The sequence below is a fragment of the Apodemus sylvaticus genome, chromosome 8, assembly GCF_947179515.1.
Source record: "Apodemus sylvaticus chromosome 8, mApoSyl1.1, whole genome shotgun sequence".
NCBI classification, from domain to species: Eukaryota; Metazoa; Chordata; class Mammalia; order Rodentia; family Muridae; genus Apodemus; species Apodemus sylvaticus.
The window spans coordinates 92715048-92734891 of record NC_067479.1 but is presented as its reverse complement, the minus strand read 5'-3'; the positions used below and the strand labels follow the sequence as shown (position 1 = coordinate 92734891).

The window sequence follows — 19844 nt, the reverse complement described above, 5'->3', positions numbered from 1 at the left end:
AGGCAGCATAACATTTTCATCTCAAGTGACATGGGGTCTGAAGACCTACCTACCCCCATGACATGTTTTTGCCCTGACGCAACTAAGTTCTTCCGTGAAATAAACTGTCAGCATCCAGGACTTGAGCTGACCAAGGAAAGGCCACAGTGAAGCCTGCTGAAAGATTGAGCTGCCTGACCACAGAGTGACCCTGAGAGAGGGAAGCACGGTGAGGGCCATTATGCCCTCGCTGGATCCCTGGTGCTCAAGGACCCACTGTCCAGGCAGAAAGTCTTTCTTAGAAATCTGGTAGTTATGGAAACAGTTCATAGTCAGTCACCCTCAGACACATGCCTGCGGAACATTCATGGCCATAGTTCTCTGCATCCTTCAACAAGCTGGCAAAATCCAGAGAGACTTGAAGCAGATTGGTTTGTTTCGTTTTATACCTAAGTAGGGCCTGCCCTAAGGGAAACAACTCTAATGAAACAATGCAGCGTGCCATTTTCAAGACATTAAAACCATCCCTGCCACAAGATACAGGCCAGGCAGTTTAAATGCCGATTTCCCACCACTGCATAAACAAGCGAACTGGGACAGCAGCAAAGATGGTCGGAGAGTCCAGATATCCCATGAAGAGGCGATAACCTTTTCTAATGTGCAGTGTGCCAGCATTTGAAATGAGTGTAGATGATTCCCCTTCGAAATCAGAGTTAATGGAGTGTTTCCCAGCTGTGCAAACACAGGCTTTGCTCAGTGTTGGAGTTCTCAACCTATCAGTCATCATGTGCACCAAAGGAAATGCTTGTGTGTCTCTCTCAGTTGTGTGTTTAGTTTATCCTGTTTTGAGGGGTTAAAGGTTCTTCTCTCCTTGTTTGAAATAGAATTGGTAGCCTACGTCATCAAGAAGTCCGGCCACTGACCTTTACCAAGAAATAATTCTTAATCTCACTATCCCTTTCCAATTGGTACACAATCCCAAAGATGCTTCATATTTCTGAGACCAAATGAATAGTTCTAGGCTTGGATAGAAGAAAAGGCATAGTTGAACCAAAAATGTGAAGATTTGCCTGTAATTCAGACAAAGATCACTGTATGGCTATTGCTAATAGAAATTGAGAATTACTGATTGTATTCTGTACCAGGTAGGGCACACAGTACTTAGATCTCTGTAAACCCTCAGAGAATCCCTAGGAGGAGTGTGTGTTATAACTTTCTTTATAAAGAGAGAACCCCTAAACATAGGCTCTCTGGTTTTCAGCCTGTCATACTTAAAAGGTTGGATAATCTTTGAAAATATGTGAAGTAGCTAAACTCATGTTGCATAACTTCAGGGGGAGACAGAGAGAAGTCTGTTCATCTGAAATAGAGAGATGTTACTGACTGAAGAACTGATTCCAACCATGTCCATTTAATGACCCAAAAAGCTTAGAGGTGCTATTTAAAAAACCATTTTGTGTTGGAGAATTACATCCTTGAAAAGTAATCCCTTTTCCTGGCCCAATACATACATACATACATACATACATACATACATACATACATGCATGCATGCATGCTTATATATACACACACACAGAGAGAACCACATATTTTGTATGAAACAAAAACATGCCATACCATACACATACACACGAATACCACACATACAAATACCATACACATCATATATACAAACACGCACAATTGCACACCATATAAACAAACACAAACAAACACATCATGCACACACACACATATATACACATACACATACACACCATGGGTAGTGTAAAAACGTATACCACTGGAGTCCTAATCCATACCACAGCCAACTGAAAGCCAAGGTCCTACGTAGGACACCACAGCCAACTGAAAGGCAAAGTCTTATGTAGGTCACCACAGCAAATCTGCTTCCTGGTGTCAGTAATTACATCACACCTGGGAAAATGGCTCCATCACAAAAATATTTCTCAGCAATGGTAGAAACAGAACCTGGCCACGTGAGAGGGACTGCAGGGTTTGCTCACAAAGGCAGACTTTAGGGCCTCTGGCATCTGGTGTCACTATGCAGAGCAATATGGAATCCTTTGTCTACGGCAAGGCACCTCCAAGCAAGGCATTTTGAAAACATGTTGAAGCCAGAATAAAAATCACAGGAATACAAAGTATTGGGCTGCATATGGTTTATCACACTGAGTGGTTGTAACCCAGAGTTCACAGAAGGAATGCTGTGAGGCAGCAAGGCAAATAAATTGATGTTCTATAGAAAAATGAGCAGACCATTTGTAATAGGTGGCTAATTTCAGCATTAATTACTCAGCAATTACTGAATGATTGCTGATTCCGTTTTCTTACATGATATATGAAGTTCAAAAAGGCACATTAAAGACAAGAATAAACATTCAAGAGCTAGAATTCACTAGGAAAAAAAAAAGGCAGGGGTAGTAAGGAAGGTAGCCAGCTCAGAGATTACAGTAGGGAAACAAGGGAAGCGTCTACAGTTTCAGCTAAAGATCGCGACCCTCAGCAACTTCCTACTATCCATCATTTGTTAACTAGACCATACATTTCTTAGCTAAACCTTACAGGAAAACATTTAAAAGAAAGAAAAGACCCTTTCAGAAAGTTTTCTGGTTCCAATGGACTGAGACCAAATTTGTGTAAGCTTTGATATATATACATATATACATATATATAATTTTAGCTTTTTTTTTTTTTTACCTTTTACAGACCTATACCTCTGCTTATTATATTGAAATATAAGTTGGAACCATGCCCTTTGTTTGAATGATGATACTAATTTTTGCCAGGAATGTTTAAGGGTAGCCCTCTGTTTGCCCATTCCTATCCTCAGACTTTCTTAGCTTTAATACCCAATTGACCCCTAGAGGCACCCTGGAGGAGGTGTTATGAGGGGCCTGTGGGTCTTTTGTTTGCTTGTTTTTGTTTTGTAAGAAAGAGTACCTTCTAGGTTGAGAATAAAGGTCTTGAAGTTCAATTAATCTGGAATCAAGATGGTCTTGGGCTAACTCTCCATTCTTCTCTTTGCTTCTTCTGTAATGAGCACCCGAGGTAGGCTGTCTTGGGTGCCAAGGCAGAGCGCAATGTGAGTCTTGGGAAGACCTCAGTGAAGGTCTCTGTACTGCCTGGCATACCTGCATACCCCAGTCTGGGAAGCTGTCTCCCTAGCAGACAAGCAGCAGCTCTCATAATGTGCCACAGCACTAACATCCCAGTAACACAAACATAGTTAGCAAGCAGGCCATGGTCCACCCCAAGACTATACTGAGTATCCTTAAGACACTGAAACAAGATACAGAGAGAGAAAGAAAGTTCAGATGGGTCAGTTCATCAGGGAGAGATTTCCCCCCCAACCAAGCCATTGGTGATAAAAAATGGATCCATCTTAGAAAAGTAGATAAGGTGGGAAATGAGCAGGAAGTGAAAGGCCCTAGGCAGGTTAAGGTAGAAGGGTCAGGGCCAACTCAGTGTAGAAGAGCTGAAAAAGGGTTAATGTCCAGCAACAGTGTGAAAAGGGATTTCCAGGTATCCAGTGGGGACTGATGGGGAAAGGCTCTTGGAGTTAAAGTAAGGCATTCAGATCTTGCTCTAACTCTATTTGGAGGATATGTAGTACTTTGGTTAGATATATGATAATATATTTTATACTTTTAGATTAGGAAAGTCATGAGTTAGATATGAGACCAGCAGTAGAGCAGGGGTGGTGGTGGGTGTCTAGGATGATGATTCTGCTTCAGAAAGTTGGAGAAGAAAGCCAAGTGTTAGCTTTTCGTATTTCATCCTGGATTCCCATGTTCATCCACGAGAGGTATCAGTTAACTGGCTTACCTAGGACTGAAGCTGTGGGTATGTGAGCCTTGTAAGATTTGGACTGAGTGAGAGTCATTCCTCAGCTCAATCCTTTCCAAACGTATGCTTGACACCCCTCCTGTGCCTCCTATCTCACTCTCGAAGCTGAAGAACTGTGTCCTTCATTCTTTCTCGAATATCCATCTCCTTTTTTCTTTTGGCTCTGTTTTGGAAAACCTAAATCAGAGAGCTTCAGCATATACTTTGAGGATTAGATGTGAAAACAGAGGCAATCAAGAGTTCTTCTAAGAGACTCTCTTCATATACATGGATCTACTGTGAAAATGTTCATCAAAGTATTCCCATCAGACCCAGAACCACCAAACTGACCAACATGGTGATATCCCTCCTTAGCTTACACTCTGTGCCAAGATTCTTTACTTGTAATCCAAGGGTTAGCTACTAGCAGAGATATTGAATAGTGTCTTTCTTTTTCTAAAGTGAATTATAGACTCCAGGCTTGGAGGGATGACTCCTGTTGGGTAAGGCAATCTCCTTGTTCTCAACAAGCCCCTTATAAACCATTTCTTGCTTGCCATGCCTCTCAGCTGGACCACCTAGAAGCCATATACCAATGGGTCTCCCCAAGTGGGGCCCAGACCTCCAAGAGAACTCACAGGTCCTGTTCTGGCATGCCTATTCCTCCTTGGGGGCCCTTTTTCCCTGCTAGAGTGGTGGCCAGGAGGGTGGGGCAGGTAGGAGTGATAATGCATGCTAATTAGCACTGTGCAGAGCTGTCATCAGGATCCCAGAAGCCACATGGTCCCAACCTGTTTGGGACTGGTACACTAAATTCAAACCAGCTGGCTTTTGTGTGGAAATGTTCTTGGTGGGTCCAGCCCTTCCCGGACAGTAGAAGGGCTGTGTTTCCCTATTGAGTGCAGGGTTTAGACCCAAGGAAAGTCAGTAATTGCTGTGCACATGCTACAACAGAACTGGTTTTGGAGTCCCTTTAAGCCATTTCTGATTCATTTGGTAAACAGGAATGGATCCTTACTTAGTGATAAGAAAAAGCAGCATTACCTTCTATGTCCTCCCACTTAAAGTCCTTCCATATCCAACTGCTTTTGGACAAAGTCTCAACTCTTCCCTAAGTTCTGCTGAGCCCATCTCTTTGAGGCATTTCTGATCTCAGTTTAACTCTTGAATTGGGGCCATTCTGAGCTATTTTCAAATACCAGAATGAGCCTGATTCTCTGTAATCTAGATGCTTCCTTTGTACCCTTGACTTTATTAGACACACTCTGCAATTGCCTGCCCCCCCCCCACTAATTCCCTCCTTATCCTTCTATATTCAGCTCCAGAAACCCTGGTTCAGTGTTGCAAGATATGATCAGCTACCCCTACTATATCTTAGCTTAATAGTGACTGTGAGGTTTTGTGCTTCTTTCCTCCTCTCTGCATAGTCCAAGACAGTGTCTTTCCCAGTCTTTCCCACGCTGTTCATTCCACTAAGAAACCTTTCTACACAGACTTGAACAAATGGCTTCCTCCATGGGAGTCAAGCCTGTTCCCAGTGCTCTTTTCTCTCATAAACACCCTAATATGCAGCAAAGCCCATCAGACCCCAAGTTGAGGAGAAACACATTGATGCTGTTAACTCCAGGTCAAACAGACAACTTTACCTGTAGAACTATTGAATGCTTAGAATGTTTTCTTTTTGTGGGAACCATGGATGTAAGTCTGACAGTCACAGTAAAGTAAGATCTGGAATGCCAGCCTCAAGCATACACAAGGCAATGGGTACAAACCATGAGACATAGAAGGAACAGGGGAAAAGCCAGAGACCCCCAGCCTGTACTCTCAACCGTCACTTGCACTCAGTGCTTGCGCAAAACACAAGTCTTTAGTCCACTTCAGTAAAGTTATCATTATACAATAATAATTCTCCTGTGTGTCTTAAAAATAAAGGAGAGTCATCCTAGTTCAACACTCAGGAGGCTGAAGCATGAAAACTACTTTAAAAGATTTCAAAGCCAACCAGAGTTCCATGGCAAATAATACCAAGGTTGTCTCAAAAACAAAAGAAGACAAATCGAAGAAGAAAGAATAAATGGTTAGAATAAAGATGTTAGCAAACTTTTGGGCACTTTTTAGTATATTAATCAATACTCATATTAATATTATAATAATGGGATCCCTTTTAAATTTTGCGAATTATAGTTTTCTCCTTGGAAATATGTTCACTAAACTGGGGCAGAAAAAGACTATATAATTACCTGCAGTGAGGACTCTGACGACCATGTCCAAAATAAAGCCTGGGACATGGCCTTGTAGTCTTGACTATAATTAGTTAACTGTTTCTCTGTGAGTTAATTTAAGTTCTATTCCTTTTTGTGACTATACTATTATCTGTGAAGATAAAGCTCCCTTCAAGAGGGAGGGATGCGATCCAACACTTCACAACGACAAAGAAGGAAATTTGGGCTCTAGCCAATGTGTGTCCCTCATTACATATACTCCAGGTGTGTTTCTAAGCCTGGTCCTTCTTTTGGCAGGATTTTTCACCCAGATCTCCACCTTGGCTGATGTGCAGGAAAATGTCATGGAATACCTCCATGTGCTCAGCCGACCCAAAGTCATTGACCAGGAGCATGATGTGGTGTGGACCGAAGCGTACATCGACAGCACTGTGAGTCTATGGGGACCCTGGGGGAGAGGCTAGGTTTGTCATAATGCTTTGGGGAAAGGGTTTTATCATTCTCCATCAGTTATGGGCTTGAGAGACACTGTCCCAGATTGTAGGTGCAGTTATTGTTCATATTGGCAGGTCGTATTGAAGATGACCATGATGAAGAGGACCTGCTGCTCTGAAAATATCAAGCACTCTCCCTTTTTGTTTGTAGTTTCCTGGTAGCCCACATATGATCATATTTCTGCATGAGGCAGTGAGGAAAAACATGAGGATGGACTCAGCCCTTGCCGTGTGTGAGGCCCAGTCTTAGTGATGGATCATTAGGTCTCAGTTGAAGATGTGACTGAAGTTCATTCTGATAACAAATGGAGCCCACCATAGAGGATGTAATTATATTTCCCTTTCATAGACAGGCAAAAAAAATGCTGTTATATGGGAGTTCTGTAAGCATGGTCGTGTGAACTTTGGTCACGAGTTCCTTCTGAAAAGTTGGATTCTAGTGTGTGCTTAAAAGGAGGGACTTTGACAGTCACCCAGTAATCATTCCATGGCTGTGTTTTTGTGTAATTTTAGTGTGATTTTTCAGAGTGATACTGAGTCTGATGGGAGTGGCGTGTTTCATTTATTGATTGTAAATGTTCTCAGAGGACTGTTCAACCATCAGTGTTGTGGAGATTCACATCTCATTAATCACAAATGCACAGACACAGCTGCATTCTGTAGCTGTTTCCATGACTGTCTTGGGCTTACTTTCCTCTCTCTCTGTTCCTGGCTTCTTCTCTGTTCTTGTTCTCACTATATTTCTGGCAGCAGCAGGCACACACACACAGGACAATAACAACACATAAGAGGCAAACTGGGGACACGCTGACACATCCAGCTTGCCACAACAGTTCGCCCCACCCCAGCCTTCAGTAATGTCCTGGCTCAGAAGGGATGTGGAATCTCAGGGAGAATCACCAGAAGATGAGGGTGTGGGGCTGGGAAGCACTTCTTGGTTGCTGGTGACACTGGTCTTTTGTCATTTTGGGAGTCGGATCCTGTTTCTGAACTATAGACACGAAGTAGCTAAGCTGCCATTGGCACTGACATCATATTTATAAGAGTGACAATGAGCACAGCAATCATGGCACCATCTCTTCTTCTTGTGGTTAAGTGAGACAGAAGCACTAAGAGCAAAGGACAAGCATGGATCTCGCTGGTGCTAAAGAACCAAAGCACTCCAGTTTGTTATTTGAACTCCTGAACATCCAGGTCCATCAGTTGTTCTCATTCCTCATGTTAAAGTATAGGACAAGAATCTAAAGAAAAGCATATGATGCTTGAACCTGAACAGATTAATAGATCAGAGAGGTCAGTAAATGGCCTGATGGCATATGGGAACTTAGGGTATGATATCATTTTCACAGAGCAAGGCCATACATGAAAAGACAGAGAAAGTTTTCTCAGCAGGAAAAGGTTCTTGCCTTCAAACCGGATGGCCTGCCTTTAATGCCAACATGGTAAAGAGACCTGACTGTCAGAGCTATCCTCTGAACTTCACTCATGGCACCAAGGCAAGTGACCCCATGCTCACACACAAAAAGAAACAAATAAATCATGTAATTGAACATTTTGAAAGACTGAGGAAACTCCTCCCCTCCCCCCCCCCCCCCGAAAAATAGCAGAAGACATAGGCAAGCCTCAAATATAATAAAGTGGAGTTTAATATGAAAAAATGCACACCTTTACCATTAGAAGGAAAATACAAATTAAGCTATAATGAGATGCTATTTCTCAAGAGCAGAGTGTTTGAACTGGAAGCTTAGGCATGCACTGTCCTGGTGAGGATGCCAGTTAGGGAGAACTTCCCTATACAAATGCACAATGAGACCTTTTCTATGCAGGAGGAGGTGCTGTTCATTTGCCTTTTGCTCCAGCAGTCATATTTGCAATTCTCCTTGAAGATAACTCTCCATCAAGACAGAAACCCATGGAGACATTTGTTCATTAGAGCTGTGTGTAATTTCCACATGTTGGAAATTGTCTAACTCCCCAAACATGTGAAGATTGATTGTGTGAGTCATAGACTATTAGCAGTGAAGAGTGAGGGTGGTCTCTGCTGCTCAGCGTAGGATGTTTATGTAGTAGCAAGATATACTGCTGAGGAAAGTCAGCAAAATACGTGAGTGAGTCTTCCAGGTGACATGCTGTGCGGGACAGAAGACTGAAGGAGAAGATATGCTTGTCCAAACAGAAATGCGCATAGCCAAGGGAACTTAGAAGTCCACAGAACTGGCTATCTGTAGCAAATGTCAGACATATCCCTGTTTACATAGTTTTGACTTGTTTTGTTGTGTCTTTTCATGTCTGTATTCTGCGTGGATGTGTGTTTGGGTACCAGAAGAAAACACACACACACACAGAGAGAGAGAGAGAGAGAGAGAGAGAGAGAGAGAGAGAGAGAGAGAGACAGACAGACAGACAGACAGACAGAGACAGAGTGACAGAGACAAAGAAAGACAGAGAGACAGAGAGAGACAGGTAGAGAAGAGAGACAGAGATAGAGAGAATGTAAGGACATGCATACCATAACACACACAACACACACGTGGAAGAGGTCAGAGAACAAGGATGAACATTTTTGACCCTTTCAGTTTATTTGAGTGTGGGTCCTTTGTCCTTTGCCACCATGTAATCCTGCCTAGCAAGCCTATAAGTCCAGGGATTTCCCTTTTTCTGCCCCATCTATTTGTAGAAGCGCTTGGGTGGCAGGCATGCACTCACTCCTCTGTGTGGCTTTGTGTGGTTTCTAGCAAACTGAATGTGGGTCTTCTTACACTTTACCTCTTAAGCTGTATCCCTGACCTAGTTTTGACTTTAAAAATTGTTATATTTGTGTGTGTGTGTGTGCATGTGTTTGTGTGTAGGGGTACATGCAACATTTTACATGTGTGGAGGTCAGAGAACAACTTGCAGAAGTTGGTTTTTTCCTTATTAGCATGTAGGTCCTGGGGACCAAACTTGGGCCATCATGCTTGGAAATAATACATTTTCATGCTGAGCCATCTGGCCAGCTCAAATGTTAAAAAAAAAAAAATTCTAAGCCAAACAAACAAACAAAAATTATTGCATTTATTCATTCATTCATTCATTCATTCATTTGTGTATATGTTAAAATTATAGGAATAAAATGAAGAAAACTTAAACATAGTGCCAACAAGTTGAAAACAAAAACAACTCTATCTTCATTAAATAGCAAATTTATCCATCAAACAGGGAAAAGAAAACATAACTAGCCTTTTGGATTAATCTTTGCTATAGTGAACATTTATTATTAAATTTTTGAGTAAAATGTTAAATATACATTATAATCTAGGAAGAAGAAATGTGAATTTTCTTAGCATCCTATGTAGTAGTAAGCAACTCTTAGGCTGTTGGGAGAATTTTGGAAGTGAACACATGAAAATACTTCAAGCAAGACAGGTGACTATGGGGTTAGATTGGCTCAAAGGCTACAGGATGCAATTCCAACTATGTTTCCTGAAAGCCTAGGCTCACTGGAAGCTACATAGCAATGAACTCATCCAGGAACCAAATCCTCTCCCAGGAAAACAAAACTGGCTTCCTAAGAGAAGATGCTCATTCCAAGGCTTGGGTAGTTAAGGTACCTTTCTCTTCCCAATAAACATTGTATATCAGAAAATGATGAACTACTAAAAACAACAACACTACAACACTATTGTATAAAAAGTATACAGTTAGCATTGAGTCTCTTGTTGATCGAACCTGGGACAGTTTGCAACTCAGAACGACGTACAAGAGTGATAGACTATGATCTGTAGATTGAAACACCAATCTGTGTATTCTTAATGATAATGGACAAACACCAAATAGATAAACTCCATAAGGAAGGAAGTGTAATCCTAGCTGCCACGATGATTCATCCTTATTGGCTTCTTGACTTGAAACATGTAGGAGGTGAGTGAAGCCCACCTCTGGGTATCTCTGGGAGGACAATTCTAAAGGTGATTAATATTGCCTAATATACTGATGGTTTCACAATGACTACCATTTTGTCCCAATCCATCCAATCCAGTGTCAGCATTGGCCTTATGTAACTCAGCTTGCAGTAATGAGCATGTGCCACAGTGATAGGCAAAATAACCCCTTCTTAATGTATGTAAACACCTGTAAGTACCAGTGGGGTTGTTGGCATAAAGCTTTTTAATATATTTACACATGTGAAAAGTCTATCTCTAGATCATGAGCTAACCATGTGGTGTTAAAATGGCAGCCTGGGTGTTATACATGTAGATTTTAAGTCCACATTAGCTCTGCCCCCTAACCAATTTCTCTTGTCAGAAGGAAATGAAACCTACCTTCCTGGGTTGGCTCTAAGGGTTAAATACTCTGTAGGATAGGACCGTTACCTATTCTCTCTCAATTTCCTTCACTTCCTGCCTTCCCTTCATCCATCCTTCTTTCTTTACTTCTACAGCTCAACATCAGATATGTGTAAGTTCCCCATGGCCAGATAACAAATAGCCACACATTTGACTCTTTACAACTGTACGTTGCACAGTCTTGAGGCTCCTGTGGGTGACCTTATGTTCTGGAGCACACAAGACCACAGTTAACTGATGAGTGTGCAATAGCTCAGAGTTATTTCCCAGGATGGGTTAGATGGTCAGATTTTGGTCAGAATTCCTTTGCTTGCAGCTGTAGGACTGGGGTCCTGTTTTCTTGAGGTCTGGAAACCCCACCTAGAGGGTACCTGCTGTTCCTTACCACATTGCCACAGTTACATAAGCTTCCTCACTTCCAGGCCAGCATTCCTCTTTGCTGCTCAGCCTCTCCCATTGGGTTAGGTGCGCCAGGCTAGCCTCCTTTTCATGAACTCAAAGACAATAGTTTGGTGATCTGATTGTGGGAATTCCAACCTTTTCTGTCCATTCTTAAGAGCCAGGGATTTTACAAGTACAGGTATGATATTGTTGGAAGCAGAAGTCTTGGGGACCAGTTTAGAATGCTGCCTACCACAGCAGCTGCTCTGGCTCTGTGCTCTTGTTTGACAGGAGGAGATATTGCCAGAAGGAGGCTGTGCTCATTCTTCTATAGCATTTGGCCCTCCATGTGATTCCACCAGCCTGGTCCCTTTCATTATGCGATGATGTGAGAGGGTCTTCCACTCCTTTGGAAGCAGAAAACCCATGCCCCTGTTTATATTATTTCCACCACGGCCACAGGAAGTTGACATTTGTTAACTGTCTAGTAAATCTAAGCACTTGATCTCTCAGGTTTCCTCAACATAATCTTAGATCTTCTTTCTCCCTAATTACCCGACTTTAGCAGTTAAGGAGAAAGGAATTCTGGTTGCTTGACCCACCAGGCATTGTAACTGAACCCAGCATTAACAAAGATAGTTCTGTAATTGACTTAACAATTGGCAGAATGATTCACAACAACCTGTGCATGAAGTTCCTTTCTTTCTTATTCATTACACATGGGCTTGTGGTATCCTAAGTCGGGACATGGTAAGAGAAGTGCTGAACCATCTACAAGCTTGAGTTTGGATTCTAACACTTAGAGCCATCAGTTATATTTACCAAGCCTGGCTCTTGTGTCAGAATGGCAAAGGTCTTTTCATGACTCTTCCTCCTGGCTTTTTGCTACCGGTCTGATTAAATATTCAATGTCTGCCATAGCTGCTCCTTTCAATTTGCTTTCCCGATGAAGACCAAATAAATGAATGAATGTTAACAACATTAATTATGTTTAATCTAATAGGATCTCGTGTATTAATTGGTGAGACAGCAAACACCAGAATTCTGGAATTCGCCAGCTTCTTCTCATCTACACACGAGTCATGCACAGTCATTATCATGGAGGTGCAGGGCGGAAAATCATTATGAGTGGAATTTGTTCCATTTCATAGGCAAATCACTGTGCTTTGCAGTTGGGTCTTAATTAGCTCAAGAAAGCTACCCAACTTACCATGTAGGGCAGAGGCAGCGTCAAACCCAGGAAGCATCCACACCCTGATAACCCCCTCTAGGGGAGTTTGCACAGAGCTTGGCAACACACAGAAGGGAAGCAAAGAAATCTTTCAAAAACAGTAGGAATGTGACCATTTAAAATAATGAGAATTCATTACCCAGTCCCTACCCCCCCATCTCCCACCCCCCGCCCGCAGTGTCTCCCATTTGCTAGCGATGCAATTCAGTAGGCAATCTGCAGGAACTCCAAACCTATTTACTTGCATTGGCAAATTAGACCTGTATCCCTCCTCCTCACCCCCCACTAAGTCTAAATTGCAGAAAATGCCTTGGGTTTGATCAATTGCACATTTGTTTTAGTTTCCCATCTAGGAATAGCACCTTGGCCATTGAGGAGTCATTCGGGTGATTGCCTTAAGCTACGAATTCTTACTGCCTAGAGGCAATTACTCAGGGGGTGTCAAAGCCCTCGTAAGGAAGCTGTCTGAGGTTGGAAATGGAATTTACAGTATTTTCCCAAGACAGCAATGCATATCGAAGAAGTTGCGATCATTGGGACAGAAAGGCACACACGGAAGGAGAAACATCCTGCTGAGTCGTGGTGCAGAGATTGCCATCTGCATTACATGGCATGGAGGAAGCTGATTACATTGGGACCTCTATTTCGGAGCAGATGGGTTCATTAAATTTAATAGCCTCTAGAGCCTTTAGAAACCGTGGTAAAAACATGTGGAGCATGCTGTGACACTTCACTTCTGGCCCTACAGTCATTAGAACTCTGGCACAGGCAATAAATATTACAGTACTTTATTTCCATCAAAGCGGATTACTATTATAATTATTATTTCGGTTGTTTTTGTTTTTTTTTTTTTTGTTTCTTCAGTAGATGCTGCTGTGTGTTCTTGATTTAGGGATCCACTTATAGCCACCCAAATATCATCCTCCTCCATTTGGTACTAGATTCCTCTTTTAAATCCTTTTTGTGTTATCATTGTTGGGATTTTGTTTGTTTGTGTTTCAGAGCCTGGCTTGTTTTTCCCTTGAAGCTGATGTCATAAGACGATGAGTCAATTGTATGAACTTGAGAAAGGGTATAAACTCTCTATGGATGATAGTCAATGCCAGAAAAGCTTAGTGCTGAAGATGAATGAGGCTTTGGCTTTCGTTAGTTTATTGTTGTTTATGAGTTTGGGGTTCTATAAATTGCACCTGTTGATAGTGAAAGGCCAGCCTCTGTCTCTGCTAGACAGAAATGGATGAGACCATAAAGCCCTGGTTACTTGCAGAATGGAGTCGTTCAACACTCTGATGTCACGTCAGTTTCTAACTCAAAGGGACATGGAAAATGTCAGTTCTTAGAACCATGTTGTCTTTGCAGTTCTTTCCTAAGGTATGGCTGCATTCAGGGATCAGTCTTGTTAATTTGCTCTGTTTCTTGACTCCTTCAGTCTTAATTCCTGTACTGACTCTGGATTCTGACAGTGACGGCTTCTTCTGTCCACTGACTTTCATTATCCTTAGGTCCCTTTCTCTTCCAGCATCTAAAACAACCTTTTATAGACAGGCCTATTTGATTCACAGCTCCACCCAAGGGTGAAATGGCCTGAATCTCACACAGTAGGAAGAAATCAGACCAAAATAAAATGTGGTATAGGAAAGAGGGCTGACAAGTCCTAGAGTCAGGCAGAGAAATTTGTCTCTAGAAACCCGAACCAATGACCAGGCCCAGGTCCTTATTATTTGCGTGCTATTATTCACCACAGTGCCCCATTTTAAAGTTGTGGGAATCATAATCTACTCAGATGTTTCTGTGGACTCTTTATTTACAAAACACATAAATGCATAGCCACTGTGATTTGATTTTGTGGCATTGGGAACATGAAGACCCCCATGCCCTAGCTATCTTAAGAATCCCAAGAATAGCTCTGAAGTCCTGTTTTACCTTCTCTCAGCACTGCAGAGACAAAGTAGTGTTAAAAAGTGATTGTGTGACCCCCTTCTGATAATGGCATTGTTAAATTCTCTGCTTTGGACTTTTTTTTTTTTAAAAAAGACATAGTTATTTATTTTTATATTTATGAGTGTTTGCCTACCACTTGTGTATACCTGGTACCCATAGAGGTCAGAAGAGGAAATTATATCCCATGGAGCTGGTATCACAGACAGTTGCAAGATGGTAATCAAACCCAGGTCTTCTGCAAAAATAGCCAGTGCTCTTAACCACTGGGTTATCCATACAGCTCCTGGGCTATCCACTGTCCCCTTGTGTTTACAACAAGGTATTAGGTGTATTCCATTAGGAAATACAACTATGGAAATTATATCTGTCTCTATTTGTAAGCCAAACAGGAAGTTATTAAATATTTTTATATTTTTCTTGATTACTAGGGATAACCAAAAGTCAACTCTGTGTTTGCATCATCTCTCAGAAGCACTGACTGTAGGTTCTAGGATCCACAGAATGCACAGAATCTGTTATAAAATGTTGGAAACATTGACTTAAAGACCAGACATACCCAGGATAGGAAGCTATCAAGAGCAACAGCCTCTCTGGTGGCTGTGTCTAACGCGGTTCAGCCTTTGTGTTTTCTTCCTCAAGCCTTTGTTGTATTTTCATCCTCTCTCCAGACCAGTCCTCCTGTACTCCCACGTCCCACCTTTTACACCCCTCAACCCCAACAATGGTAAAACCTGATCTCTAAGTTCTGTTATCCCAGTTCAAACACTATAGGAACTAATTTGGTGTTTATGTAGCTGGGTTTGTATTTCTGAGCAAATCAGCTCAGGAAAGGTCCAGTGATAGAAACAAATCAGCTAGGATTGGGAATTCTTTAACAGAGAGATGTGAACGAACACACATGCCTGGATCTGAATGACGTGGAATGTCTAGACCTTAGTTTTTCCATCTCATGTCCAGCAAATCATAGCTCAGCTAGACACGGTGTGATTCCAACCCTCAGGAGCATGTCTGCATCCCTGTACTCTCTCACCTCTTTTGATCCCTACTGTCCTGAGTGCTGGAATGCAGGCACACACTTGAATCTTTGCATAATCCCAGAATTTATTGTTTAGTTATAAGGTCACAAAGCTTAGGGAGTTTAATTACAGCCATTTGTCAAAGAATCTGCACACCTTGTAGCTTGGTTGAGGTGGGGCATGTACTTTTCTTCCAAGTTGATTTATTAACATTAACCCTCATTTCATCTCTCTCTCTCTCTCTCTCTCTCTCTCTCTCTCTCTTTCTCTCTCTCTCTCCCCTCTATTTCCCTTCCTCCCTCTTTCTACTTCCCCTCCCTCCCTGCTTCCTTCTCTCTCTCTCTGTGTCTAGGTCTCTTTCTCTTCCCACCCCCTCTCTCTCCTTTCTTCCTCCATCCCTCCCCCTTTCTCTCCCTGTGTGTTGTTGTTGTTGTTGTGTGTGTGTATATGTGTGTGTGTGTATGTGTTACTGACTAAATGTAGCTAAAATGGCTATAGCAGAGTACCAGAGGCTTCAAAGTCTGAGAAAAAGTCTGTAGGGATATGAAATAGAAGCAGACCTGTAATAGAATGTGCTAGTGTTGGGTTTGAAAGCAAGATCACAGAATTAGGTCAGGAACAGGAAATGGGAGGTCATGGCCAAATCCACACAGGTCAACAGGAGGACAGGCAGGCCTGTGTCAACAGGGTAACCACTCTATTAGGTAGTTCTAGGTTCCCGGGGCACATCAGATACAATGTGGTGCTCTCAAGTATTAGTGTTAGGTGCCCATCACTTTAAGAGGGTCAAACGAGGGAGCTCCTCCCATTTGTCCATCTGTGTGTTCATTAAGCTCTTGTGTCTAGTTGTCCTGACATGACTTTAATACCCCTGTATGTCCTGTGTTGTTGTCTCTCTAGCAAACTTACAATGTGGCTCCATTTCTATTCCTTGGGATAATTGATGAGTCTTAACTGCATGGGTGGTGCTTCCCAGATAGTGTAGTATCTTGGTCCACTCAGTGGCTACATTTATCCTTCTTCCTTGGAATGGACTCAAAAAAAAAAAACAACCTACTTGTAAAACAGTACTTGTGTATTTCCTAGGGTAATACACAGCCTGAGAAACCACTCTTTTATACAATATAAAATAATGTAGAGAAGGGTGTAGCTTGATCTGACCCTAACTGAATTTTCCCCCAATTCTTTCCCTGCTTCCAGATTCCCTGGCCATTCCCTTCCCGCCCCCCCCACACACACACACACACTATACCTGTTGTATAGGTGGAAGGAGCCTTTCACTCTTGAACCTTTTGAGGACTCAGAGAGATACTTTTGGAAAATACCACCAAATCTATATTGCTAGTCCCAAACATGTCTCTGAAATTTGGGTGAATTATCTTCTCAGAACCGATTCTCATGCTCTGACATGGTGTAGACAAAAATGAACACATTCCTCCTATTACCAGCATGAAGAACAATTAAAATAACCCCAGAGAGAATCAGGCTGTGGTTTGCCCTCAGCTGCCAGATTTATGACTCTTGTAGTTCCAGGATTTTTCTCCATGTATAGGATTTAATTCCAGTTTCCTAGTCTTTAAGAATTGATATGGCAAAGATAAATGCGATCCCTGTGAGAGACTGTCTCAGAGATAGCACAGACAAGAATTTGTCAGCTCTCTTGGCCTCATAACCTGCTTCTATTTGCATGGGGCAAGGGGCAGGGACAACCCTGCATTGTGCTTTCTTGCCTTCATGGTCTTTCAGATCTAACTTGTGAACAATATGGCAATCAAGGTTCCTTCCAACCTTACTCTGCTGATGGTATGCACTCCTGTCAGAAGGCCAAGCTAAACACAGCTCAATGCCAGCTCCTCCAGGGGAAATTCTCTCTTGTTTGGAGCAAAGCAAGGATGAGCAGAGGCATAGTTAATTCAGGCAAACAGGAACATGTTTACAAATTAATTTCTATTATTTGTAATCAAAGCACCTGGAGCATTGGGAACAACCACTGAACTTGTTTTTGATTTCTGTTCTGAAGTGATCAAACACAAGGTGACCCAAGCTGAAGCCAGGGTGGAGAGCTCAGAAGAGTCTGGTTCTCTCTAGAATAGCCAGTTAAGCGTCACTTGCCTGTATCTTCCTTTGGGAAAGACACATTCGTATGTACCTCCTGTTGGTGGATTTCTCTTACTATCCCAAGTATGGAACCAGTGGACAGGACAACACTGTCCTTGTACCTTATAGGGTGGGACCATCAAGAAACCTAATTAGAAAACCATTTCTGTCTACTTCTGAGAAAGATCTTGTTTGGAAAGATGTCACCAACCTGTACCTGAGCTGTTTTTAATCCAACTAACAAATCAGAGGATTTAAAATACAATGGGATAACAAAGCTCAAACTTTAGGAAAGCCTAAAGTCTATGCTTCTGATGCCTGTCGTAACTCACTGCAGCCTGATCTTTAAAAGCATGGCCCTTCTTCATTGGGCCATAGAGATCTTAAAAGCCAATCTCAGTGACCTAGGCCATTTGCACATGCTATTCTTTCTCCAGGAAGCAGCCTTCCTGAAACCCGTGTGTATGTCCTGTGTTTTCAGTTTCATGATCATCTGCTCCCGTGACCTCCTCTCAGAGATCCTAGCCTACTCTCAGTGCACCCAAGACTCCCTTGCATGCATCTAGAAACGTTCAAGAACTCCTACTGTAGCTGCAAGACTGCACATGCTTAGGCTTCTTGAGGGGAAAGCTGGTATCTGGCTCTTTGCAATGTGCTTAGTGCAGGGACAGCGACCATTGGTATGTGCATCCCTGGGGGACATGTGAATCTCATGGATTGGCACCTTCCAGGCTGACACATATCTGAAAAAAATATTAGTAAGAACAGCATCCCTCCCAACATTACCATGAGTAAATGCTCAAGGCCATTTTCATAATCTATGTGATCAGTGGGTTCTTCACTCCATCCTTATTTGACAGTGTGTCCAATACACCAGTTTAACAAGAAGAGTCTGACTCCACATCCTCTCCCTGAAGAATCAGGACAGTGGCATCTTACTGAGTGGTCAAGGTCTTTTTCTATCAGCCATGTCATTGTCACAGTAAAGTTGATTATACTGCTGTCTACTGCTAAAATATAAGAAAAAAATTTAAAAAGTAATTGCACTATTTGAGTCATATATGAATATGGGGCATGTAATGTGCATCTAGGGAGTCCTTGGAAGTGATTTCTGGCATTGATTTTGTATTTCCTGGCCTTCTGTGGTTTGTTTTATGTATTACCTTGAGGCCTCTTACTGTGGCAAGCAGAAGTCCATCACCGGTGCCAGTCTTCATTCACAGAATAGCAACTGTACTGCTCGCTCATACGTTGTGTTGCACCCAAGAATGCTCTCCCGTCGTGTTGCACCCAAGAATGCTCTCCCAGCCCTGGGCTTTTGGACATGCTCCCCCTTCTCAGCTGGAAAGCTGGCTTGCTCAGCTCCTCTCCCAGGGAGAAACATTTATGGCAACTGCATGATTCTACTGAAATGTCATCCATTCTGTCACCGAGTTTCCATTTCAGGGCTTTGATGATCAACTATAACTAAATGAGTACTTGGAATTCCCCATTCTTTAAACATTCTTTCTTGCATTTTATCACCCAATAACATGAAGACTATGGACAAAGTCTGTGTTTTGTCTGTAACACTTAAGCCTGGCTTCTGGTTGATACCTAGTATTAATTACTTTCTAAGACGAAGGTTTGCTCTGTTACCTGTCTCTCTGCTCAGTACTTACTGCAGTTTCCTCATGGCTTACGGACCACACTTTTCCACATTCTGTATAATTTTATAATGAGCCCATACTAGTAAGAGGGGAAATAATAATAGAATACCAACCACAATGTGGACAGTGGTACTGAGAATACTGTTCAAAATATTGTCATGTTTGACTTCCACATGAATTGTGTTCTGAGGAAACTGGTTAGTTGAATGACAACTTCAGCAACTGAGAAGGCCCTGATTTTCTGCAGAAGGACTGGGAAAACCAGGGGTAACACAGATGTCGATCTTATTTATTCCAGAGTGCTTGAGTCTGATAGAAATGCTCCCATTGATGATTTTCTTGCTATAGATGTGGTTTATAGATGGGATGGAGAATGTGATTTTTTTCTTACTCAAGCACCATCCTAATGTAGGTAGACGCCAAAGAAACTCGATATTAGGAGAGACCGGGAAAATATTTAGGACCCTAAAAAGTCTGTAGCATTAGCACACAGATCTCCATCAAAACATAAATACTATCTGTTTTTAATTGCTGGCATCATCTAGGCCAAGCTAATTACTGTGGACTAGACTGAAAAGAAAAGTTCCCAGAAAGCCCAATATCACTATGGAATGGTAGAGCATTTCCTGAAGGAGATGCTAAGGAAATCCTTAATGAATTAACGTCTTGACTTTTGCA

At 42.1% G+C, this 19844-nt stretch overlaps 1 protein-coding gene across 1 annotated transcript in view; it reads left to right on the top strand.

Annotated features, from left to right (window-relative positions):
* The window catches only part of Cacna2d3 (calcium voltage-gated channel auxiliary subunit alpha2delta 3), an 827632-nt gene that overhangs the window by 547765 nt on the left and 260023 nt on the right, over positions 1 to 19844 (top strand). The window contains exon 13 of the mRNA XM_052190624.1: positions 6330 to 6463. Coding sequence (XP_052046584.1) covers positions 6330 to 6463 — 134 coding nt within the window. The remainder of the gene's footprint in view (positions 1 to 6329; positions 6464 to 19844) is intronic.